This window comes from Panthera leo, chromosome A3 (assembly GCF_018350215.1).
Source record: "Panthera leo isolate Ple1 chromosome A3, P.leo_Ple1_pat1.1, whole genome shotgun sequence".
NCBI lineage: Eukaryota > Metazoa > Chordata > Mammalia > Carnivora > Felidae > Panthera > Panthera leo.
In genome coordinates, this window is record NC_056681.1 from 44,499,239 (window position 1) to 44,526,484 (window position 27,246).

The 27,246-nt window shown below is 45.1% G+C and overlaps 1 protein-coding gene across 4 annotated transcripts in view; it reads left to right on the forward strand.

Annotated features, from left to right (window-relative positions):
- SLC24A3 (solute carrier family 24 member 3) overlaps positions 1 to 27,246 on the forward strand; it is a 500,862-nt gene that overhangs the window by 462,856 nt on the left and 10,760 nt on the right. The window contains exons 16-17 of one of the 4 annotated variants that reach the window (XM_042931724.1): positions 10,685 to 10,750; positions 15,240 to 17,163. In XM_042931724.1, coding sequence (XP_042787658.1) covers positions 10,685 to 10,750; positions 15,240 to 15,389 — 216 coding nt within the window. In that variant the 3' untranslated portion in view covers positions 15,390 to 17,163. Of the gene's footprint in view, positions 1 to 10,684; positions 10,751 to 10,971; positions 11,140 to 15,239; positions 17,164 to 27,246 lie in introns of those variants that run through there. The other 3 variants (XM_042931725.1, XM_042931727.1, XM_042931726.1) reach the window with 3 other exon arrangements.

The window sequence follows — 27,246 nt, forward strand, 5'->3', positions numbered from 1 at the left end:
TTAGGGTCAGGTCATGATCTCGTGGTTTCATGGGTTTGAGACCCATGTCGGGTTCTGTGCACTGACCTCTCAGAGCCTGCTTGGGACCCTCTCTCCCTCTCTTTCTGTTCCTTCCCTGCTTGCACTTTTTCTGTCTCAAAAAAAAAAAAAGAAGAAAAGAAGAAAGAAAAGAAAAGGAAGGAAGGAAGGAAGGAAGGAAGGAAGGAGGAAGAAAGAAAGAAAGGGAAGAAAGAGAATGAAGGAAGAGTAGGAAGGAAGAAGGAAGGAAGGAGCTGGAGGAAAAAGACCACTCCTCACCCCAAGATTCCTATTCTATACGTTCCAGAGTGATTGTGGCAGCTAAAATCCTTGCTTCCCTAGGCTATGGTTCATTATATGTCTACAGTGGTTTCCCAACTAAAGGTTGGAGGAAACATTCTGGATCCTTCCATGAGGATTACCCCCATTTATTCAGTCCCTGGGTCCCCACCTGGCTTTCATCAGACCCCTCTATGCAGTCCCCAATGCCCAGCCACATTTGGGGGCTCTGTATAACCTCACGCCACAATACAGAACTCTCTTGGAAAAATAGTTCCAGGCTCATGAAAAAAGCGCAAACTTAAGGGTTTATTTGCCATGAGCATTTTGTCTTCCCTCTTCTCCACTTCCAGTTTTTCCTGAGAGAGAGGCTTCATTTCTGGAAGGACACTCAGGGGCCTCCTTTCATTTAGCATAGTGGTAACCCCATGATATCTCTCTGCATCTCTCATATCAGAACCAAGAAGCCTGTGTGGGTTTTAATGGCCTCTCCCGCCCTCACAATGGACCTGCTGACAATTCTGAAGCAATGTTTCCATCTCAAGTTGCTGGGGTTTCCAAGTCATAATTATTGGATAATTACCATCAAGACAGCTGTTTTGTGCATAGTTTCAGGCATTTGATAGTGTGGAATAAAAGCAATTTTACAAATTTTGACATTTCTTAGCACTTGTGGTTTGCTTGGAAGCCAGCTAGCTACCTAAGTGCCTGAAATAAATATTTCTAAAAGTCAAAGTTTGGAAAATGAGCACCTCTTGTCCCATTTTGGCAATGAATGTCTGTTCCACATGCTCTAGCAGAATTAAAGTCACCAGGCAGGCTCCAGGAAACCAGGACAAAACTCAGATCTCCGAGTTAGGGCTTAAAAATGCAAAGTGAATCCACAAAGCAATAGGAGGAGAGTCTGTTTCATTTTCCAAGCAGGAGTCCACCTAACTCCAGAAACTTTAGAGGGAAAAAGAAGAGGTGATCGGAAACTTTCCTTTTCTTAATACATTTTTTAAGGTTTATTTCTTTTAAGAGAGAGAGACAGAGAGAGAGCATGGAGCCCAGTGCAGGGCTCAATCCCACAACTGTAAGGTCATGACCTGAGCTGAAACCAAGAGTCAGATGTTCAACCAACTGAGCCATCCAGTTGCCCTGGTGATCAGAAACATTCTTATCCTACACTTTCTGCCCACTCATTCTTTTTCTGATCAAACATTAACTGAACACTTACTGTGTGCTAAGCTGGTAACCACCATTGGGGAATGCTTTGGTGAGCAAGCCAGACACTGTCCTGTGCCCCTGGAGCTGCAGCCTCTGGAAGGAGACAGTTATACAAGTAATTCCAAAAGAAAGTGTGATGTGTGCCCAAAGTGTGATGTTTTTTAAGGTATGTGGCAGGGATTAAGGACCTCCAATGCTTGTAAGGAAGTGATGCTTATTCTGAAAATCTGAGATTATCTGGAGCCAAGCAGGTAAAGAATGTGAGATGATTATCCAGTAAGAGGAATAGCTTGTAGAAGACCAAGCTCCAAGAAAGGTTCACACACCGAAGGACCGGAGGGTAGCGCCTAGGCTGGGGGTAGAGGGTGGGGACAGGAAGTGGAAAAGTGGAGGGATGAATGGCTGGGATGAAACCGGATACAGGAGTCACATACTAAAGGACACAATGAGCTAGAGCCATGGCAGTCAGAAAATGAAGTGTATGAGGGAGGGAGTGGTGTGATTGCATGTGCATTTTAGAAAGAAGATTCTGACTACCATATAGAGAAAGCAGTGGAGCCAGATAAGACCAGTTATGATACATTTGCAGGGGAAAGAAAATACAGTGACCTGGATTAGGATAGTTTGTATCAGTTAGCTATTGCTACTGTAACGCTGTGTAACAAACCATCCCCAAACTCAGCAGCAAACATACATTATCATACATTTCCCATTCATGCATCTGTGAGGTGCCTGGTGTTTGGCTGATCTAGGTTTGGCTCCAAGCTTCAGACAGGGTTATTCCCTGTGTCTGTCATCCTCTTTGGACCACTGACTTCCTGAGGCACATTCTTTGCAGGGTGAAGAGCACAAAAGGTCATCTCAATAATGGAAGTACACTTCAAACCTGTGTTTGTGTTAAATCCACTAATATCCCATTGGCTAAAGCATATCACATGGCCAACCCCAAATCTAAGAAGCAGAAAAATGCCTCTGCCCACCATGAGGCTGTGGAAAGGGGGTGGACACAGAATACAAGGGAAGGGAACTGAGACCAGTGATCCACTCTGCCTCAGTTGTAGCAGTGAAGTGAGAGAATAATGGAAGGTGCCAGAAGAAACTGCAGAATAAGAATCAGCAGGACCTGGTGGTTGATTTCTCATCAGCTTCTAAACATCTGTTAATGGGGAGGTGAGTTGGGAGAAGACAGGGGCCTGGTCATCTGAAGATTTTATTGGCTGTTGTGGAAAGTTTGAATTGTTTTCAACTGCCACTGAGGATTCAAGCAGAGTAAAGGCATTGTTCACTTTATGCTTTAAGATCATATTTGATACTGTTTGGAAATGTATGACAAGAAGGCAAAGAAGAGGAAAACTAGTCCAGGAGCTGGTGACAAGATGCTAGTGATGGGGCTAAGGTGGTGTGAGTATAGAAAGGGAGAAAAAGTTTTCAGAAGAATTAATAAGGTTTTCTCATGGATGCGTGGAGGGGCTGAGGAAGAGAAAAAGTGAAGGTAACTTCTGGTGCCATTCATGGAGATGTGTAAGACCGCCAGGGGGGTAGGGAACATATTTAGGAGGAAATATCAAGGGGCAGGGGGGCTTCATGTTCATGTGCCTGCCCCAAGAGTCATTGATGCAGGGCAGCTTGGCATTTCCACGGTTTGGGGGGAAAGCCCTCAGGCACAGACACTGGTACTGGTCATGGGGAGGCAGCTGGTCCCACCAAAATGGTGAGAAGGGGCACTGGGATGGAGTCCCATTAGCATCTGCCACACTGGTATTTGTGGTTCTTATGGTTCATTCTAGGTAGTTTCAGAAATGGTAGGCAAGAAAGGCCAAGGTGCCACTTTTGAGAGTTCTTAGTGGATGAAGAGAACTCTGACTTTTTCTCTGTGCCCTGCTGGCTACAAAGAAGAGTCTAAAAATTACTGTCAGAATTCCAGTGCTCAGTGTTTACTTGATCCCTCACCAGCTCCCTGGCCTTGTGTGATACTGTGATTTATAGTAAGAAATAGATGTTTGATCTTCATCCCTGTTTCTAGCACAGAGCTCTTAAAGCTTCTGAAATTTCCCAAATGATAAGAACTATAAGGTGTCTTCTGTTAGGTGAATGAGATGACTTTCCAACCCCACATTAGGATGAGAGCTAGTTGTCAGAGGAACCAACCATGTGATTAAAAGGTTGACATTTTCAGTCCCACCTCTGACCTCCAGGGAGAGGAGACAGGCCAGAGGTTGAATCGGTTGCCAATAGCCAAGGACTTAACCAATTGCCTATGCAGTGAAGCCTCTATAAAAACCCAGAAGGAGGGGATTCAGGGAGCTTCCGGATTAGTGAAAGTGTGGAGGTTGGCAGAGTGGTGTGCTCAGAGACAGCTCTGTCCCTTTCCCCAGACCTTGCCCTGTTCATCTTCTCCAACTGGCTTCTCCTGAGTTCTACCCTTTTAGGACACACTGGTTACATAGTCAATAAAATGTGTTCCTGAGCTCTGTGAGCCACTCCAACAAACTAATCAAACGCAAGCAGTGTGTCCTTTGAATCTCCAATCTATAGCCAGTCACTCGGAAGCACAGGTGACACCTGGACTTGTGACTGGTGTCTGGGGTGGGGGAAGGAGAGTCTTGTAGGACTGAGCCCTTCACCTGGGCCGTCTGATGGGGTCACTGGGTGAATAGTGTCAGAACTGAGTTAAATTGTAGGATACCCATGGGGGTCACAGAAATGCTTGGATGCATGGGGAAAACCCACACCACACACACACTGGAGTTGGTGAGCAGAATCTTACCTTGGCCACGTGCTGAACTTCCCAGAGTGCCAGCTGCCTCGTCTTTACACAGGGAGAACAAAACCCACCCTACTTGCTCCGGAGAGCAACTGTGCAACTGTGTTCATGACAGCACTCTGGGAAGGACAGGACTCAGCCATCGAAGTGCCTTTTTTCTCAAGGCTTATTCATTGTTTTACCTCATTTAATTGTGTCAGGGAAAGAGATTCCCACCCAGTGATAGCTTACAACATCAAGCCACGGCTAGACACTCCATTTGGAGCCTACACCCGCACAAATGTTCAAATTACCCAAATCTGAAAATGCGAAGTGACATGTAACATGTGTTCCAGGTTATAATAAATTAGCAAGAATCCAGGGGCTTCTTATTTTTCCTCAAAGAATTTGCCGGTTGTGAGGAGCTGACCTCAAACCATAGAGAGATTTTAAACTATAATATGGGGAAGTTATAATCTTTGAGGCCAGGGATGTTGGCTGTCCAAACTGTGTAGGATTTAGGGAACTGTTTTCTGAACCGCGTGCATGCTTAAAACTAGGTCTGACTGGGTCTCTGTGTGTGCATCCGTATGAAAACAAATGCACATTTTGAGGGCCCACATTTGTGGGCCAAATTCCTGTTTTCTTTGGAACCAACTAGCCTGCTGTTTCCTCTGCAACAATTATTTACCACGAGGGAATTAGAGAATGAATTTGTGTATTTTGAAGGCAAGAAATAAAAACAGTGTTAAATGTCGGGCAGTTGTGCCTAGGATGCTCTCTGGTGGGCATTGCCATGGAGATTTTCTGCATTTGCTCTTAATGGGCCCTGCACCTGTGACTCAGGGAGCACGAAACCATCATTCAGAGCAACACTGCACAGCTGCAGCCCAGAGGCTTATGCAAAGGTGGTCCAGAGATGAGGAGGGCCCGTGCTATTGTCCAGCTTAGCACACCCCAAGAAACTACTTTTAAGGGGGTTAAGTTAAACTTGCTGCCCTCAAGGAAACTTACTGGGGTGATGGAAATGTTTTGTATCTTGTTGAGATGTCACACACATGGGTACATGCATTTGTCAAAACTTATCCAATAGTACACTTGAGATCTGTGCCTTTACTGTATGCAAATTATGCCCCAATTAAAAAAAAAAAAAAACATTTTGGTGCCCCGTCACTTTGTTACTTAAAAAGATCAGCTTAAAACCACCCCCATGTCAGTCTCCTCATCCAGCTCTATATGCACTCTTGCCCCTAGCCACCCCACCTCACTGCCTCCAATGCACACATGCACCCCACGCATGTGCACACACGTGCACATACACATGTACACAAGGATACACACGTGCTCAGCATCACCAGCAGATGCTTATTTAAATGTTCAGTGTGGGGGTGACTGGGTAGCTCAGTCGGTTAAGCGTCCCACTTCGGCTCAGCCCTACATCGGTACGGAGCCTGCTGGGGATTCTCTCTCTCTCTCCCTTTCACTCTCTGCTCCTCCCCCACTTGTTCTCGTTCTCTCTCAAAATACATAAAGAAATAAACTTTAAAATTAAAAAACATACAGTGTGTGTAAAGAGGCAGAGATCTAGGTGCTATGTGGAAGGAGGAAAAACTGAAGACACAGGCATCTACCCTCAGAGCATCAGGACTAGTTGGGGAGGTAAGAAGGAGACCAGACAAGGTCAGGATATGATCTGCATCACAAGGGAGGATAAGACCAGCAAGGGCTCAGTGAACTTGGAAAAGACGAAAGGACTTCGGGAGCAATGGGCAGAATAGAAGTGAGGTGGGAAGGATGTGAGCACCCCATCTGACCCGACTGAGGTCCGGAAAGGGAGACAGCAGTGTGCCAAGGTGGGGAAGGTGAATCTCCCCCATTTGGAGAGGCTCCCAGTGCCCAACTACAGAGAGAGGATGCTGGTGGTGTGTGTGTGTGTGTGTGTGTGTGTGTGTGTGTTTGGGGTCCCAGCAGAGCCCCTGGAGGTCTTCATGATCTTCATTCCTTCTTCTCCTCTGGGTGGGAGGGACCACTGTAGATCTCTTTTCAGGTTGTTTGTGACCTACGAAAACAATGCACCCTAATAGCCCCAAACCGGAAGCAACCCAGATACCTATAAGCAGGAGAATAATTAGATAAACTGTGTTATATTTATGCTGTTATAAAGAGAAGTGAGCTAGTAATGCAATGAAAAATACCAAGGAATCTTAAAAAAATTATGCTGAGTAAAAGAATCCTGGTGTAAAAGAATGCACATTATCGGGTTCCATTTATATGAAATTTCTCAGACAGGCCAAGCTTAGACACAGTGATTGATCTAAGTGAGACTGATGAGGGAACAAGAGAACTTTCTGGGAAGGATGGAAGTGCTCTATATCATGACTACAGTTTAGGTTACGCGGTTTGTAGGTGTTTCTCAAAACACACTGAGCAGTGCAATTAGGATTTGTAAATTTCACCATACAGAAATTGCATCCAGAAACAAAACACCTGTGAACTATTATCAAACACTATGAAAATGGTATAACTCTTGCAATTTTTCTGACTGCTTGAAAACTTTCATAATAAAATGTTAGGTAGACAAAATAAGCTATATACGTTCATAAAAAATGAAGTGGAGAAGGGGGACAGGGAATGTTGGGCAGGATGCATTGCTTCTGGAATCCCATCTGGAAGTGGCATCCAGGGTCTCTCTGCTCTCAGCCTCTCTCTGACCAGTCTCCTCTGCTCCATTTCACTTTTGCAATGAAATGAATTCATTGTCCATCCATTGGTTACATATTGAAGCATGTGGTCTGTGCTTAGCCCTGTGCCAGGCAGAGGAAAAGGTCAGACATGGTTCCTGCCCTCATGGTGTTTGACGTCTACTGAAGCTTTGATCAGGGGGCTGCTGGGTGGTGAGCTTATAAAAGCAGCAGCCAGGGATGCCAGGGAAGGGATTAGGCAGCTCATGAGTGAGTGGAGGATAATGGCCCAGATGCACTGAGAACCCATTATACACTGGGTCCTGTTCAAGCTTTAACATAGATTAATTCCATTAATTCTCACAACCACCTCATTAGGTGGGAATTGTATTATCCCCATTTTACTTCTCAGGAAACTGAGGCTTGGGGAGGTTAAGTCACTTTTCCATGATTATATATCAAGAGGGTAACCAAGTAGGGATTCAGAAGAGGTTTGGTGAACTGGGTCTGGAGCCCATGCCCTAAACCAAGGGTTAGCAAACTTTCCGGAAAGGGCCAGTAGAGAAATATTTTAAGCCTTGTGGGCCATATGGTCTCTATCAAACTTATCAGCTCTTCCACTTCTACATGAAGGCAGACACACAGACGGTATGCTAAGGAACGAGCTGGGCTCCAGTAACACTTCATCTACAAAATCAGGCGATGGGCCAGATTCGGCCCATGGCCCGTAGTTGGCTAACTCCTGCCCCAAACCATCCATAGTCTCCAGTAATTGGGAAGTGTTCAAGTTGGACCCAGAGGCAACTGAAGGAACCCTAATCCCTGACAGTCATGTCCATGTGGAAGTGGGGGTTCAGATAGCAAGGAATCAATACAGTCTTTGAGAGCACAGGTCTCTAACTAGTGAAATAGCAAAAATAACCCCTGTGGATGCATGTGGCAGAGAAAAAGGTGAAAATGTGAAAGAAACTACTCAGAAACCCCACCAAAGTTGGTTGTCTTTAGTCTTTGGAGCCAGATTTAGAATTTTAGAAGCACCACTCCTTGAGACTTTATGTCAATGAGGAAGAGTGAAGTTCCAATGCTCTAGTTGAATATTATTCATTTGGAAAAGGCAAAAGCCTTGGCCAAAGAGAATTTTCCTGCTTGGAGCTTGGCTTTCACTGGCTCTTGGTTTCCTATGGGCAGGAAATCACTTTACTCAACTCTTGCTGCTGACTTTATTCAACTCTTGCTGAATTCAACCCTGGAACTCAAAGGGTGAGCTGGGCTTAAAATGCATTGACCACATTCTTAGAAGAATCCATGTAATGTTGAAAATTAAGAGCTCAAAAGGTTTTCTGAGTGTTCACAGTTTCAGGGTCAGCCCAAGGACTGTGATGAGTACAGCCCCAGCAGGCTCTTACTCACTCTGAACAGGGGCTGCCATCTTGCTCTGAGGAACCCTGCCTTTCCCCTTAAACTCTGGCCAGGGTACATGTGGCATTATCATAGGTTCAGTATGGACAGAATACTTTGGGGCAGAGAATCTTTTTCAGTACGAGGCATTTGTGATGTACTCCTGGACATTGGCCTCGTTATACCTACACAGCTGATCAAAGGAGGAAGATCGATCTATAGCCAGGTGGAGGGTCTGCAGGAAGGTGAACTACCAGCTGGACTGGGATGGATCCAATCCCTCATTATTTTTTTTTACACTGATTTAACCAGGTCAACCCACTGCTTTAGTGTCACAGAGATATGCTTTGAGTCCTTTACTCTTAGGAAGGCATTTGTTGGCTGGGAATAATTTCCAGCTGGGGTTTGGCAGATGGTTGGCTCACATGGATTGTGCAGGCAGGGGAGAAAGTCCAGCGCATTCCCTCTGGGACAGAACCTTGCATAAGGAGATGTGTTATGTTCCTGGGTCCCCACACAAAGGGTCTGTTTGGGGCAAGCAGTTTCCTGTCACCAAAAGGTAAACCAAACACATCCTCCTACAGAGATACCCATGTGTTTCCATACCTACACTGCAGGGATAAACTGGTAAAGGGGCACCAAGAGATGCCTTGAACCTTGTCAGAAGGTCCCCTGACCACTTCTACTGACAATAATCACTCTCTGTTCTCTAATGAACTGATAAGCCTGCCTTGCTTTTCCTTTCTGTAAACACAGGTGAGCCTTTGACTCCTGGCAAGACAGTGTACATTGGTGGGGCTCTATGGTCCCCAAGCCTCCATGCAGATAAGACTTTATAAGAGAACTGGTGTAAAAGGGATGTCAAAGTCAAAGCCCCAGAACCCGTGGAGATCAGAAGTGGGTTTAACCTCTGTACTTGCTCTAAGTCAGTGGTTCTTAAACTTTCTCATGCATCAGAACCACCTGGAGGTTTATTAAAATACAGCTCGATGGGCCCATCCCCAAAGTTTCTGATTCAGGAGGACTGGGTGAGGCCTGAGATCCTGCATTTCTAATAAGCTCCCACGTGATGCTGCTCGAGCCTATCCAGGGACAATGCTTTGAGTACAGCTGCTCTAAGGCATACCTCCTATCTCAGGGTAGCCAACCTCGTGACCCTTTGACCGAGGTCAGGGCAGAAGGGACATCTTCTGTGCACTATGGAAAAAATTCTATGATCTTTGTTGGCTGGGTCGGCCTCTAAATATTCCCTACCTGCTCTGCCCACTACTACAGCCACTGATCATATATGGCTCTTTGAATGTAAATGTGAATTGGTTGAAGATGAAGGTTAAAGTTTTTGTTCAGTTGGATGAGCCACCTTTCAAGGGCTCAATAGCCCACATGTTCCTAATGGCTGCCATATGGGACAGCACAGATACAGGACATTTTCATCATTGCAGAAAGTTCTACTGGACAGAGATATTTTATAAGAATTCCAAAAATTGTTTCTCTCTTTTCAGTGTTTGGCTGCTAACCCCACTGTCTTACTCTGAAAAACAAACAAAACAAAAATCCTTTTATGAATATCACAAATGGAATGTTAACTCTTTCTTCTTTGCTTGCTCACAGTAACAACCCTTATCCACTTCTTCCTGTCAAGTTTGGGAAGAGGTCACAAACTAATGCAAAAGAGAGAAAAAAGTTTTTATGGGGTGCCTGGTGGCTCAGTTGGTTGAGCATCCAACTCTTGATTTTGGCTCAGGTCATGATCTCAGGCTCTTGGGATTGAGCCCCGTGTGGGGTTCTGAACTGAGCATGGAGCCTGCTTAAGATTCTCTCGCTCTCTCTCTCTCTCCCAGTCCCTTTTGCCCTGCTCTCTCTCCCCTCTCTCTCCTCTCTCTCTCAAGAGAGAGAGAGAGGAGAGAGAGGGGAGAGAGAGAGAGAGAGAAAATTTCAGTAATATTTTTCAAAATTTTGCTTCCATCACCCATGTTAGGAAATTTACTCAAAAGGTAAACCTAAAAGCTATATGCCAGGAAAACAAATGCTCCCTGGAGGTCAGGTCCACAGGGAAGTATTGTGAGCAATAAGAATCAGGCCACACGTCAGAGAATTGGAGTGCCATGCTGCAGCCCAGTAGGCACTGCCCCTGGAGGGAAGGACGGGGTTGGACTAAGAGTGGACTACACAAGGGCACCCCCTAGCTGTCCTAGGGAAGTAGATATTCCCACTACCAATCACAGTGCAAGGCTGTCCAAACTGCCCTTTGCCATCCTAGAGGAGAGATTTGCACTGACTGCTACTCAGAATTGCTTGAGCTCCCGCACAGAGCAGATGCCTTTTTGGAAGCCTAACTGCACATCCTTTCTTACAGATTCGGCTAAACAGCAGAGGACTGATCTACTCCGTGGGCTTACTCCTGGCCTCCGTCTTTGTTACGGTAGGGCTTCAGCTTATTCCCCTCTCGAGTTCCTGTGTTCTTCCCACCCCCACCCTTGGGTTCTTTGGCCACAGAGTTTGTTTGGACACCAGATGGGCTTGGCCTTCTGGTGGATGGGGACAGTCAGCCTCCAGATGTCCCATCTCCTTCGTGGCTGTCTCTTCTATAAGTGGATCCTAGCAACTCACTAGAAAACATTCCCTCTTTCTGAACGGAGCCAGCCCACCTCTGAGAAGCAAGGCCCTGCCTTATGTCAAGCACAAGCCACGTTATCAAAAGCAAAGGGGAGATCCACTTTTTCTGCAGGATTAGTGAAGAAAAGAGTATATTCCAATCAATTGTCTGTTCCAAATTAATAAGCACCTTTATAAATCCATGGATTTGACCAATTCTCAGAGACTAAGAATACATTATTTCATTGACAGTATACTTTCATGCCATTCCACTGTCTTGGCTATCATATCTATTTGTATAGTACGATATTCCAACTCAGCTGCCATGTTTGGTAGAAACAGATTCATACCAACACATGAAGTATCCATTCATATACAAGTATGTGGTTAAATTTTCACATTAGTGAACATTGAGGGGCACCTGGGTGGCTCAGTCAGTTGAGCATCTGACTTCAGCTCAGGTCATGATCTCATGGTTCATGAGTCCAAGCCCTGCATCAGGCTCTGTGCTGACAGCTCAGAGCCTGGAGCCTGCTTCAGACTCTGTCTCTCTCTCTCTCTCTCTCTCTCTCTGCCCTTCTCCCATTTGCTCTTTCTCTCTCACAAATATAAATATTTTTTTTAAATATAAAAAAACATTGAGATGCAATGTGGTTTTTCCCGAAATCTTCAAGGAAATCATCATTGAATTATACTGGCATGTGAATGTCCATATAGGTGATAATGGGAATTTAGAAGAGCAGGCAGGAAGCTGGCGAGGTTATTTATGGGATCAGACTGTGAGTCAAATTTCAAAGATTTACTAAAGCAAACACTGTCTTACGCAAAAGTGGAAATCTATGCAATTTTTCTTCCTTAGCGTAGGAGTTTCTTTGAGTCTGGTATGACTTAGGGTTATGAGACCTGTCATAGCCACACATTGTGTTCAGTGCTTTGCATACATTTTCCCCTTTGGAGCTCATCATACCCCCTTCACGTAGCCACTATATTAGCCCCATTATACAGATGAACATCTGAGACCTCTAGGGTAGTTGACACTAAATGAATGAAGGGGCAAGCCATCTGACACCAGAGCGCATGCTTACAGCTACATGGGTACACCTGGAGGAGATGGGGCTGGCCACCACCTGGGATGTTGAAATGGGGCTGCTGGAATGCTGGAGAGAAGTAGGTTTGTGGGGGGGCAGGGGAAGAGTAGTTTCAAACCTCTTGAGCTATCTTGCCTATTTGACACCCAAGGGGAAAGGTCAAGAAAGCCATTGGAAAGATGAGTCTGAGTTCAGGAGAAGCGTCCAAGCTGAAGGCACAATGATATTTAAAGCCCTGCAGTTGGATCAGTCAGCAAGAGGGTGAGTGAGGACAGAAAAGAGGCCCAGCATCTGAGTCTTGGTGCCCTCTGGTAGTTCGAGGTCAGGATGATGACAATAAACCACCAAAGGGAACAGAGAATGAGCAATCAGAGAGGTGGGAGGCAAAGCAGGAGAGTATGGCATCTGGAAGCTAAGGGGAGAAGGTGTTTCGGGGTGGAGGGAGTGATTGGCTCTATTATGGGAAAGGAGTCCTGAGTGTTGGCCATTTGGTTTAGAAATATAAAGTTATCAGGGGACGCCAGGGTGGCTCAGTCGGTTAAGCGTCCGACTTCGGCTCAGATCATGATCTCACAGTTCGTGGGTTCAAGCCCCGCGTCGGGCTCTGTGCTGACAGCTCGGAGCCTGGAGCCTGCTTCGGATTCTGTGTCTCCCTCTCTCTCTGTTCCTCCCCTGCTCTCACTCTGTCTCTCTCTCACTCTCACAAAAATAAATAAAGATTTTTTAAAAATTAAAAGAAAAAAGAAATACAAAGTTATCAGTCCTCTTGATGAGGGTGGCTGCATGGGGCAATAAGGCCGAAGGTTGAGTAGAACAAGGTAACAGGAAGGAAGGAGAGAAATTGGATGCAATGATGTTTACAACTCTTTGAAGTCATCTTGCTGTGAATAAAGGAGAGAAATGGGAATCCAGAAAAACTGTAGTTGTTTTTTAATATGAGGGAGCTAGCAGCATTCTTGTACTCCAGTTGGAGTAACCCGGGGAGTGATGGGGAGATGGAAATAAAAGAGGGGCAGTTTCTGGGACCATGTTCTTGAGCAGTAAGGGGAGGTGGGATGGTGTGCACATGTGGGGGAGTGGGCCATGGACAGGGTCGTGGGCGACGGGTCCTCACTGGCAGGAGAGAAGGTGAGCAAATGGATCTGGTGGTGGGAGTTCTGTGGATGGGAACATCATACACTGAGAGTGAGGGTGGAAAAGGAAGGTATTGGGGGTCTCAGAAGAGGGGAGAGGTCAGAAACAGCCATCCAGGAAAGGGAGAGACAGTGCACTTAGGGAAATGTGGAATGATTGCCATAAATGGCTCACTCAAGGTTTGTGGGCTTGAATTAAAAGTCAGAACCTTCAGGGGGGCACCTGCGTGGCTCAGTTAATTAAGCGTCGACTTCTGCTCAGGTCATTATCTCACGGCTTGTGCATTGAAACTCCACATCAGGATCTCTGCTGTCAGCGCAGAGCCTGCTTCGGTTCCTGTCTCCCTCTCTCTGTGTCCCTCCCCAGCCCGTGCTTTCTCTCTGTCTCAAAAATAAATAAAAACATCAAAAAAATTAAAAACAAACAAAAGTGAGAAACCTCGGGTGTACCTGAATGGCTCAGTCCCTTGAGCATCCGGCTCTTGGTTTCGGCTCAGGTCATGATCTCACAGATTGTGAGTTCCAGCCCTGCATTAGGCTCTTGTGGTGACAGCATGGAGCCTGCTTGGGATTCTCTCTCTCCCTTCTCTCCCTGCCCCTCCCTCCCTCTCTCTGAAAATAAATTTAAAAAGCAAAACAACAGCAACAACAAAAAAAACGTAAAAAGTGAGACCCTTCGGCATGGCCAGGCGTTTTCCTCCAGCCTGGGTCAGCTGCGTGGAAGCAATATGGAATAGCTGGAAGCAGGGTTTGAGCCAAAAGGCTGTGGTTTTAGCCATACAAGGACAAAAGTGCTAGAGAGATACAAGTAAACAGTGAGGAGTGCTCAGGGGTGGTTCTAACAATTGTTGGTGGAATTTAAGCAGGGTAAGGTGGGAGAGGGGTGATGGGCAGTGAAATGGTGGGGGTGGCAATGAATTCTGGGTCCTGGGAGTCTGCAGAGTTGTAGGAGTACAGGGACCAGATGGAGTAAGCAGGAACGAGGAGATGGCTGTCAGAGAGTGAGGTGTTTGGCACGGAGTCCTTTCTGTCCTTGCTAATCACCAGGTCTCAGCTGCAGAGCTGTCCAGCAGAACTTGTCCGCTGGCCTGTACCTGCACTGGACAGCAGCCACTGGCCACGTGTGGATGTCAAGCACATGAAATGTGGCTAGTACAACTGAGGAACTGAGTTTTTAAGTCTATTTATTTTGAGAGAAGGCGGGAGAGAGCGCATGAACTGGAGAGGGGCAGAGGGAGAGGGAGAACCCCATGCAGCCTTCACGTGGGCTCAGCACCAAGCCCAGCCCTGGGCTCTACCCCACAACGGTGAGATCATGACCTGAGCTGAAATCAAGAGTCGGATGCTCAACCAACTGACCCACTAAGGTGCTCCAGGAATGGAGTTTTTAATGTTATTTGATATACATTTAAATTTGGGGGGCCACCTGCGGCTAGTGGGTGCAGTGCAGGTGCGGGGCATGGCTGCAGGAGACTGGGTGGAGGATGGGTGTTGGGAAGATCCTCTCGGTTGATGGTGAAATTGCTGGGCAGGACGACAAGGTGCTATAGACATGAGTGGCAGTGGGTAGGACTCCGGGCTCTGGGGAAGGACGAAAGAGACTGGTTTTGCAGTGTTGACTGCAAGTGAGTGGGATGGAGTATGACTGCTGGAAGACTTTAGATTCCAAGCTTAGGTTTTTTGAGAGGAGAAAAAAATAAAGAGTGCAGAAGGAGCAGCGAAGAGCAAGGGGTACAGCCTCCTTGCCTCTAGGTGCAGGAATGGAAGAGGTGTGGCCTCCACTGCCAGGGCTGTGTCTGCAGGGGCCAGGGGCTGCCTGGGGCAAGAGGGTGAAGAGGCAGAACAGGTGGCACCAGCACAGAATAGTGCGGAGGAGTGACGGCCGCCATGCCCGTGTTGATTGGTCCCATCATTATGACTTTGTAAAGTTATCTCCAAGTTCTGACTTCCCACATGAACGATGGGTTTGGGGGTGCTCAGAGACCATCCGTGCTCCATGAGATCAGCCGTTGGCAGCCCTACCCCCGGCTATGGCCACCCCAAGGCCCAAGGCTACCTCTTCCCGCACCCTCTGACCCTGCTGTGTGTGTTGCAGGTGTTTGGCGTTCACCTGAACAAGTGGCAGCTGGACAAGAAGCTCGGGTGTGGGTGCCTTTTCCTGTACGGTGTGTTCCTGTGCTTCTCCATCATGACAGAGTTCAACGTGTTCACCTTTGTGAACTTGCCCATGTGCGGGGACCACTGAGCCGCCTGGCCACCCACCGAGCCTCAGTCCTTCTTTACTGTGCAATACAAGACCCGGCCGCACCCCGAGTCACGCGGGCCCCCAGAGCCGGCGCATCTGGCTCTCCCGTGCTGTTCACAGGCCTCTGCTCCTGCCTTGGTGGCCCAGGCTGTTCCCACCCCTCCCTGCTCCCCCTCCTCCATGGGTTTCTCTCACCCACCCCTTCCTGCCTCCTCCGTGTGAAGACTCTGACATCCGCGTGAATTTTCAAGCTCCATTTTTGAACAGTGACTGAGATTCTAGAAAAACTGGCTGCTAACTGGCCCAAGCCAGGCAAAACTTACTACAATCCCTCCTCCTTTTTTAAGTTATTGGATGGAAGACAAACCTAATTTATGACCTGAGACTGTCGAAGGAATAGAGAGGAGAGGGTGTATTGATGCTAGGGAGTGTTTGGGATTTTGTTATGTTTTGAGGCGATACCTAGGTTACTACTGGGTTTGGGTGGGGTTGTTTCACTTTGGGGGGCTCCCCTTTTTATTCCTTTTCTTCCAGAGATGGAGAACTTCTCTCGCATCTTTCACCGGGCTCTGGATTAGAGGATGATCCACAGGTTGTCCCCGCCATGTCTTCTGGGATCAAGTCCCAGGCATGGTGGAACATGCATGAATTTAGTGCTTAGTAGAGGAACATCTGGGCGAGGCCACGGGGAACAGATGCATGACGTTTCATACGCAAGGATGCCTCCCTGAAGTCCTGTAGGCGTCATCTAGGGGGCACAAGGCTTTTGAGGAAGAAGACAGCTTCCCACATATCCATTAGGACAATCATTTTGTCACTAGGTTCCTTCTAGTCTTTCAAGCAATAGTTCTAGCCTGCCTGAGGCCTTTGATGAGGGGCCCCGGTTACACCACCCGTCCTGGAGGTGCCGGGAAGTCAGCGCCAGAAGTTTCCCAGCCCAAGAGTCCCTGAGATGCGCTCTCATCACTTGGTATTCGGGGTGACAGGGAGAGACCCAGAGGCCACCACTGCTTTTTGTGCAGGAGCTACAGACACTGGTTTCTTGGAAAACGGAGAGAAGCGCACTTTGCACAGACGTCGTCAATAAAGTCCCAATTTGCCACTCGGTATTGAGTACACTGGACCCTGACAGCTGGCTTTTGGGCCAGCGTCCTTCCTCGTGGGACGCCTCCACCAAGCTGCCCCAGCTCCACCCCTCCCATCCTGGAGGGATGGCGAGGGAAGGAGGAAACAGAGAACTGACACCTTGGGAACCACAGAATGTGTTCAATGCAGACTCGCTCAAGGGCATAAGTTATTGTGAACGTTGCTGCCAATCACTGCTCAACAGCCCTGCTAGATTTTGTATGATGCTGAATTATTATGCAGACTAATTCCACCGAGTTGAGACCCACCCATGCTTGTTACACTTGTATTTATTGAAACTGTGGATTCTTGCCCGTGCCGCCCCCTGTATTTACTTTAAGCACTGATCACTTATCATTCATTCAGTATGGTTTTCCCCCCCGCCCCCCGTCCCTTGTACACATTCTGGTATGAATTGTAAAAATAACCTGCTACAAATTGGTTGAATGTTTCTGTCAATGGTGCAAACCAAGGCCAGCGTTAGCCAGCCGACGAGGCACCTGCCCGAAGAAGGAACGGGAGAGGAAATCACCAATTTGGGCTCTCAGAGCTAAGACACACATATTGATTCTGTTGCACATTTTGCACTGGTTTATGGAGATTGTTTTCTTGGACGGATAGTGTAAAATAAACTTCTCTGTTCTATATCCTTCCTTGAGTGGCACGCACGTTACTTCCTCCCCTGGAGTGTTGTCTGTTTTAACTATGCTGACCAGTATGCCTGGAAGGAAGCCGCCAGGTATTGGTGCTTCTGCTCTTTCTGGGTGGACTCAACCTGGAAAGCTGGCAAAATGGCAGGTTTCTGGTATGAAGTGGCAAATCATGGGTCTTCTCTAAATCTTGAAGGGGCTTAGGATCTGTCATCCTATAGCATACGTGCAGCGCTCTGTTAGGAATTCTTTCTTGCAGCTAAAGTGGGAGGAACAGATTCCAGCATGGCCGACAGTTGTTCAGCAGTTCAAGTTCTCCATCTTGTCTGATTGTACTAGTTTTCGATCCGGAAAACTCAGACTTCCCCAAAGCCAACTCCTTAAAAGAGAGGGTAACACATCATTGTAATATACCACATTCTTACCCTGCATGACTCCCAAGAAATAATTATCCAGATCTAAAAGTAGACCAAGGTTAGTGAACAAGCCAGGTGTCCACCTGAAGCAACAGACTTCATTTATAGGAACCAGAAAAAAAATTGCCAATAAGGCACAGCACCAAGTTTTATTTAACTATTTAAGAAAATATATTCCCAGGTTGGAGGGAAAAGGTCCTTAGCTTTGTTTTGAGTGTTGACATCTAAAAATGCTTTACCACTGTATTTGTGCATTTAATAAATACACGCTGGGCACAGACAGTATTGTCATTATTCTGATTGGTGCTTACAAAGCATAAGATACTTTCACTTCAAATATTTTATTATACTGGTCTCAATTCGCTTTAGTCTTAAGCACAGCATTTGATCTGAAACTTGATTTTTTTTTTCTTTTAAGCATACTTTCTATGAAATCTTTAGAAATCATAGTTCCATGCTTAATTTCTCAAAGAGAAAATCCTGGTATGGGGTAAAGTTCCCATTTGTAATGACTGCCAACCTAGGAACTGGAAGGTTTCCTATAGGAAATGAGCATTTAGCCTATTTCTGCCCAGATTCCTGCCGTGCATGATTGTTTCTTGAATTGTCGACTACGAATGTGGTTCTAAATGAGCTGGCTTCTCCAATGATGCAAAATTGTCCATATTGCTATTTTCACTGCTTCCACTGTTCTGGAATTTGTTTGGGAGGGGTTAGGGTGGGTTTGAGGGAAGAACTTTTATTCAATATCTCATACCTGACAGTAACACCAGAGAACCCTCTCAGCAGTTTTCTGGAGTGTGCTCATTTCAGTTAACTCCCCAGGCTGTGTTCTTGTGTACAAGAGGACAAGGGAAGGCGGATACTGGTTTATACTTCTTCCTCAGCACATCATAGTTGATCCCACAGGGAGGAACTGCCAGAACATCCTCTTTTTTTCTGGAAAGCATATTCCCAACCATGCCCTGGCCTGCTGGGGGCACTGCCAGCACACATACCCTTTATGTGGCATTGGATGCACTGAGAGTTTCCAGATGGTTTCTTCCCCCTTCTGAAGCAAAGTACCAGCCCTATGTTTTTAGGGGTAGTGCACTTTTTTAGGCATATGTCTGTCTGTCTGTTATCTACCTCCAAAAAGATCTGGCTGGAGGATAGGTAGGTGAAGTCCGTGGATTATGTTTTCCTAAGTCTGTTGCTGAAGACGCTTATAGATTACAGTCATAAATTTGAAATGCTGGAGATTGGAGGCTCTAGATCTCAGGCAGCATATCTGAATTCACTTTAGGTACACAGGCTTCAAAGAAAACCTTGAATGTTTAAAAATGGGGGGAAGGAGATGGGAGGGGTGGTAAAATCATAAGGTCCAGACGGTTTTCAATTGTGGTACATAAAGTAGGAATAACATCCAACTTGCAAGAAATGTAATAAAATGTAGTCTTAGAGCTTTACCTAACTGGTCATGAAAGTATTCAGGTTGTTGGGAGAAATTAGAAGTGGAAAATTGGTGGTGGCTATGCTCTAAGAGTTATTTATCTTCACCTTTTCAAAATAGTATAACTGTCCAGGCTAATTATCCAATTATTATGACCCGTTTCAATCAGTATTTTGAAGTAGATGGAACATTTTCATGTTGAATTTTGTGTAGGCTCATACTAATTTATGAGTCTCATTTACTTGTATATTTTCTGCAATGTCTTCTCAACACACACACACACACACACACACACACACACCATCTATCTGACACCAAAACTCTGTGTGAAAACAATCCAGTGGATCTTTGAAAAATTTCCAAATATCCAGCTGTCTGTTATGATACAACTTAAGGAGGAATGGGGTGGGTTCAGCCAACATTTCTCTGATAAATAAAAAACCATGTGTCCATTGCATCATCCTCCAGAGATGTGGGGCGCTAAGAGATGCTGAAAAAGGCAGTGAAGCAATGGACAAGCAGAGGATTAGCACCATGCATAAGATAAATTATGTGATCCCCCGGAAGTAGTTTCACACTGAGCTTTCTGCTTAGTTTTGAAACACAGGGCAGAGTAGTAAAACACCAAAATCTCTCAGATGACTCCCTGCTGCACTCAGAACATGTATTTCCTTAATAAAGTGTGGCTAGTAGTCCTGTTAATTTTTTACTGAACTTCAATTTAGCAAACACTCTTATCAAATTGTAGAGATTTTATTTTTTTAAGTTTATTTGTTTATTTTGAGAGAGACAGAGACAGTGCGAGTGGGAGAGGGCCAGAGAGAGGAAGAGAGAACACTAGCAGGCTCTGCCCTACCAGTGTAGAGCCCTACGTGGGGCTTAAACCCATGAACCGTGAGATCATGACCTGAGCTGAAACCAAGAGTTGGGCACTTAACTGACCAGGCGGCCTGAGATTTTTAATGTAGTGAATAGTTGTTATTACTACTCATTTTGGTTTTGGTTTTTGTTTTTGCAACAGGTAGGAGGGAAGGGAAGATTTAAGACAATGATGGAGCAGGATTGTGGGATCAAGCCCCACATCGGGTGAGCCCCATGTCGGGTGCTGCTGATCTGGAGCCTGCTTCAGATTCTCTCTCTCTCTCTTCCTCTGCCTCTCTCTGCTGCTTGCATGGTCTCTCTTTAAAGTAAAAAGATAAAAAAGTAAGACAGTGTTAGTATATATGCCATGTAAGGGTTTTTCTGCTACAATTAACTTACATAAATGTATGCATATATACATACATCACATTTCGTCTTTATGTAACTTCAAACTTACCCTACTTATCAAACACTGAATTTGGTGATATCACATCTTCTGGTGTGTTGAGGCAATTAATACAGTAACTGCTTCCAGAAAACTGCATACAAAATTTAGAATGAAGTGTGACAAGAAATTTCAGGATCCTGGCAGTTGTTTGGAAGAATTCGGAGCCATGCCCACAGGTCATTGCTAAAAAGAGATGCACCTGTGCACAAATATGCTTTCAGCAGAAAACCAATACTTTTAAATTTTTGCAGAAAAAAATGTACTCTACTCAGTTTTGTATCTTTCTTTTTGCTGCATAAATCAGATATTTCATGTCCCTTCCATGCTTGATGCAGGATGATACATTCAGATGCTCCGTCCATCATCAATTCTCTAACCACCAATGGATTGGAACCAAAATGCCCGCTGCTTCAGTTTCAGGGGGATTTATTTTGTCAACTTTTCCAGGTTTCCGAAAAACCAGCTCCAGAATAGGTAAAAATTTATTGTCTTCTCACATTGAATTGTTCCCTCCAGTTGCTTAAATGTTACTCTATTCAACTTCATGTGTGAGAAAATGCATTTACCTGCATTTACTCATTGTCTAAAATCCAGGTCTCCCAAATGTAAGCATACATTAGAATTACCTGGAGACTTATTAAAATACACATTTCTGGTTCAGGAGGTCAAAGAATTTGCATTTCTCACCAACCCCCAGATGCTACCGCTGCTAGGTCTGAGTGCCACATTGAGAGTCACTGGTGTAAATAATGTCCTTTGTCCAGAAAGCCTATACCAGCCTCTACTGATATCACTGGTATATAGCTTATGGAAAACACACGCATGTGCGCACACACACACACACACACAGATGTACTATTTCTTTCATTCTTTCAAAATTCATTTTTCTTTCTATTTCCACTGAGATCTACACATGGCTGAAAGTAGAAAAAGAAGTTTGGTCAACTCTTCATAATCTACATTCTCTGTCATCCTATACTATGTTTGTTCCCAGCCAAAAACAACTGTTAAAACCAAACCTGGGGCACCTAGGTGGCTCAGTCAGTTAAGCATCCTACTTCGACTCAGGTCATGATCTCATCTGTGGGTCAGTTGGACTCTATGCTGACAGCTCGGAGCCTGGAGCCTGCTTTGGATTCTGTGTCTCCCTCTCTCTCTGCCCCCCCCCACTCTGTCTCTCTCTCAAAAATAAATAAACATTAAAAAATTTTATAAGATAACACATCAGGGGCACCTGGGTGGCTCAGTTGCTTGTGTCTGACTCTTGATTTTGGTTCAGGTCATCATCTCACAGTTTGTGAGATCAAGACCCGTGTTGGGCTCTGTACTGACAGCACAGAGCCTGCTTGGGATTCTCTCTCTCCCTCTCTTTCTGCCCCTCCCCGACTTGTGCTCACTCACTCTCTCGTTCTCTCTCTCAAAATGAGTAAACATTAAAAAATTTTTTTTAATATAAAACCAAACCAGATCAAAGTTAATGATTTAAGATGAGATGAGGGAAAGCCAAGATTCTGGGTGGAGTTATTAGCTCAGTAGAAATGGACGCAGGCAATGACCAATTCGTTCAAGGTGAAAAAGGTTTCATTATATACTTTAACAAGAGAAACTAATGGTAAGTACAAGAGAAATTTCCTTTACATGAATTCCAATTCACACATTACAACCAGGTACAGCTAACTTTCTTATCTAAAAAGGTTATTTTGATGCAAATCTATCCGACAAAGATGTCATGGTGCAGAAAAAAAAAAAAAAGTTTACACCAGAGTTGGCCTTCAAGGCCCCCAGTCCTGCAAACAATCCCACACCCCCACTTCACACTCTTTCCTAAGAAGCCAGAGAACATCGCCAGCCACACACCTCCTGCCTGGGGCACAGAAACCTGCATGCACAGGCTGTGACCCCAGTCAGCATCCACATGGGAAATGACTGTGACTCCCAGATGAGGGACAGGTGCAGGTTTAGTGTGTGCCTATGGCCAGACCTTAATTCAGACATGGGCTTTTGGCTTATCTACAAGAACCTCAGGGGACACACTGCACTCTAAAATGGCATGGTGAAAGCCACATTTTTCTATCCTGAAAGTTTTGCTCAGAGTCAGGAAGTGGGTTTAGATATTGGTATGCATAATCAGGAGGGGAAGGAAGGAGAAGGGCAGTCTTCCTTTCCAGAAAGAAAACATTTTATGCCTAGCCTATACCAGCTTGGGGGGCAGTCTGCCCAAAAGCAAGGAGATGTTCTATTTCACTCCCTAAATCTGTGCACTACGAAGCCACAGTCAGGCTCTCTTCCTAGAGGGACATCACCAATCATGAAGCATGCTCCTGAGGGTAGCATGGCTAATGCGAGAGCCTGTGTCATATTACAGCTGAATGTGAGGTTTCCCATTTCCTGAATGCAAAGACCCCTCAGTAATGGAGGCAGCTCTTTACACGTCTAGGCAGAATTTAATGTGCCACCTAAATATTAACAACATGTCTTAGGAGGAAAAACAAGAAGTTTGAATCTATAAAAGAGATCCATGCCAAGAAATTCACTCATCTGTTATAAATGAGGCAAAGTTCTGTTATAAATGAAACAAAACAATCCATCGGAGGCACTGGTTTTTAATGTGCTTTGGATGGACATGGTAACAGAATTGTTTACATTATTCCCAAAAGGAATCTAATATAATTCCAAATTTCAAACTCTATTTTAGTGTTTGTTTCAGAAAGAAATTATGTTCCTTTAGTACTTTAACATGGGTTGACTGGCTACATTGAAATTTTCACACTTTTTATGAATCCTGGAACAAGATAGCCTTTTAGGGTGAGTGGTAAGCTTTCCCCTGTACCTCATCAGGGAAATCAATGTCATCTATCACCATTACTTCTGAGAGTTCCCAGTTGTGACTCAGTGGTCTGGAAAATAATCAGGACCCATCTCAAATACTTCCTGGTTCCTCTTTCTTATCCTGGCCTTCCCAACTGTCAATGGTCCTGACTCTTCCCATCTAGCATTTCTTCACGTCACAGTCTGGCCCCACTTCTCCCTTCTGCTGGCTTGAAGGCAGCCAGACATGGGCTTCTCAGAGGTTCTCATTGCTAACTGAGCAATGATGTGATGTACACCAGCAGAAGACCCCAGAACAGGGAGGGGGGGTCAAAGCATAACCACAGGTTATGTTTGCCTGCATAACCACAAACTCTGTGATACATGGAATAAAAACTGGGAACATTTCCTTTTTTAAAAATTGAATTGTAGGGGCACCTGGGTGGCTCAGTCGGTTAAGCATCCGACTTCGGCTCGGATCATGATCTCATAGTCTGTGAGTTCGAGCCCCGCGTTGGACTCTGTGCTGACAACTTGGAGCCTGAAGCCTGCTTCAGAATCTGTGTCTCCCTCTCTCTGACCCTTCCCCGTTCATGCTCTGTCTCTCTCTGTCTCAAAAATAAGTAAACATTAAAAAATAATAATAATAATAATAAATAAAAATTGAATTGTAGTTGACATACAAATTATATTAGTTTCAGGCGTGCAACATAGTGATATATATATATATAATGTATATATACACACATACATACATATTATATATACATTACAAAATGATCACCACAATAAATATAGCTATCATCTGTCATCGTAAAAAGTTGTTACATATTATTAACTACATTCCATATGCTGTGCATTGTATCCCCATGTCTAAAAACAGGGAACATTTCTAACCCAACTCTCAAACTCTAGATAATGACATGGTGGCCATAATAGTATCCTTCTTCCTGTGAAAGCCATAATTCAGAGGAGCCAGCAAGGTCTAGACCCAAGGGCAGAAGTCCTGGCCTGGCCCGTCACATGGACATCTGAATTTCTCCCAAATGACTGTGATTGCATGATTGCATGGTCAGTGAGGTCCCCGCCAGCTCAAAAGTTCTATTAATTCAAAATTTTTTAATGTTTTATTGATTTTTGAGAGAGAGAGAGAGAGTCAGAGCATGAGTGGAGGAGGGGCAGGGAGAGAGGGACACACAGAATCCAAAGTAGGCTCCAGGCTCTGAACTGTTAGCACAGAGCCAGACACAAGGCTCGAACCCACAGACTGTGAGATCGTGACCTGAGCCGAAGTCGGACACTTAACCAACTGAGCCACCCAGGCGCCCCTCAGACATTCTATTAATTTAGACCAGAGAAAACATGATTTCCCTGTTGAAATCAATATATATGTTATGGAAAGACAGCAAGCTTGGCATGAGTTTTTAAATAAAAGAGTTTGCAAGTTATTCTGGATACTGCAGTTCCCCTGTAATTAGAATTCCATCTTTACTGTTGTTGGGAATTTTTTTAAATGTATATAATTTGGACAGCGCCTATTAGAAAAATCAAATGTCTTTGACAAAGTCTCATCCCTTGTCATGCCCAGAAAGAATTTTTAGGGTTTCAGAGACTAAAAACACATCCATTTTAATTTTTTTTTTCAACGTTTTTTATTTATTTTTGGGACAGAGAGAGACAGAGCATGAACGGGGGAGGGGCAGAGAGAGAGGGAGACACAGAATCGGAAACAGGCTCCAGGCTCTGAGCCATCAGCCCAGAGCCTGACGCGGGGCTCGAACTCACGGACCGCGAGATCGTGACCTGGCTGAAGTCGGACGCTTAACCGACTGCGCCACCCAGGCGCCCCAAAACACATCCATTTTAAAGGAACAATGGCATTTCTCCTTTTTGTGGCAACAGATGGAAATACGTTTATCCTTTCTGGGCATCAAATGTAGTGTGAGTTCTGGACCTCCGAAAAAAATTCCCAAGCATTTACCGTCTGGGAGAACAAGGAGTTCCACAGGATGCAGGGACCTGCTGGGCTAGAGGAAGCCATGGCAGCCAAGCCAAGCCATGATGAGTGGTTCTGAGTACATGACATGTATCAGAACTTTCCAGTAGGGCTGGTGGAATATGCCCAACCTCAGACAGTCTGCTGGCCTGGAGAGGAGGCCAGGCATCTTTAATGAGGTCATTTTAACACACATCAGAGTTGGAGAACTCCTCACATAGTTGACTTCCCTTGTGCATGTAAGTCAATCTGGGGACAGAGCCTATTTTAAATAAATAGTTACAATAAGTAGAATGAAAACAGTGCAATCATTGTGATTATAGGTTATTCATTTTCTTATAGGTCTTATGACCATCAGAAGGTCAGAGTCACTTTTTTGTCTGTGCTTACACTTACAATTCATTTTTTGATGTAGCACAATGACAAAATCGGGTAGCATCACAAGGCAAAAGTGCTTAATGCCACACATGCTTATTAGGGCTGGGAGGGGTTGAGACTGGGGGAATAGCTATCTCTGCACCCCCGGCCTGCTTTCCATTGGGGAAAATAGTGCTTGGTTCAATACTTACTAAATTTTGGCAGTTTTCCCCCAGAGAAAACCTTGGTCATATATGGTAATATATATATATATATATATATATATATATATATATATATATTTGTACAATCTATTAGTAAATATTATATCAGCAGCTTACTAAGGAGATCTCTGGACATTTTTTGGAGGTGGGCCATAAAATGTGTTTGTGATGGCCCAGCTTGACAGGGTATAAATGGCTGAGGGAGATTTGCAACTCAGAAGACTAGCCTCACATAGTCTGCTGAGGTCACATGTGGAAAGCACACATGACCAGGGGCTCTCAACATGTCTTGGGCCTTATTTTTGAATTGATAAGCCTGGGTTACACAGGTACAAATAGGTCCAGTCCCCAGGGTATTTTCAACCGATAAAAGATCATTCCTGTGGTAGCAGATGGCCAACTGCCCAAGGAATGGACTTAAGGGGTTCCAGACAAAATATTAAAGGAGTGGATGCTCCAGAGATGTGTTGGGGTACATGGTTGTGAGACTCAGCTCATTGTGTCATTATTGCAGGACAAATGACAGTTCATTTGAAAGGCCTAACTCTCTCTCTCTCTGTCATAATTGGTGCTGTTCCTATACAGTTCTCTCCACACTCCCTGTCCATTTATCTGAATGTTGTCATGTGAACGTAACACAGAAACCAGGACACTTTGCTTTCAAATCTTGACAACATGTATTTTCTTAATTCACACATCTAGCATAGAGAATCGAAAACCTTACAAACAACCCTGATTTATCCCTGACATCCAGGTAGACACCAGTTGGAGAGAAAAATCCAACTAAAGATGAAACTGGTTAACTGTGACTGTTTTCACCATTTTCATGGGCCTCCCAAGCCCAGCACCATCCGTGTCCCAGTGAGAGGCATGTTAATGGGGCAACAGATACACGAGAGTATCTTTAAAGGGATACTGATGGGTGTAAGAAATGTGTTAACATAAACTATACTTCCCCCACTCTACTTCTGTAAACGAGGCAGGTGTCTGTTTGGGGCCCGTGGAAGCAAAGAAATGTCAAAAGGATGCTCAATCTACCCTCAATGGCTGCAAAACATCCCTTCTTGCATGAGAACTTTGCTACTGGAGTCCAGTTCTTGGACCTGATAATGACAGAAACAAGACCGAACCCCAAAGTCAAAGGCTTTATTGGGGCTGCATCTCATCTCTGAAAGGTGAAAGGAGCCAGCGCTAACAGAGGCTGGTCTCTCCAAAGCTGACGCCCTGCGTATAAACAGAAAATTCCCACTCAGGTTACCAGGTTGGGAACACGTGCTAGTAAGGGAAAGGGGCAAAGTGCTTTGTTCTGATTGGTTGGAAGGGTCTCGTCCTGATTGGTCGATATTGGCAGGCAACTAGGACAGCTTATTGGTGTTTTTTGGAGCCGAGGTCTTCAGCTTTAGGTCCAGGTTGTACAGACATTGGGCCGCATCCTGCTTCTGCTCTGTAAGAGAAGTGGTTTCACAATAATAGCAAACAGAAAGCGCCCCAAGTACATTTCACTTGGGGCTTGTTCTCACAGTCCCTGACTGTCTTAATT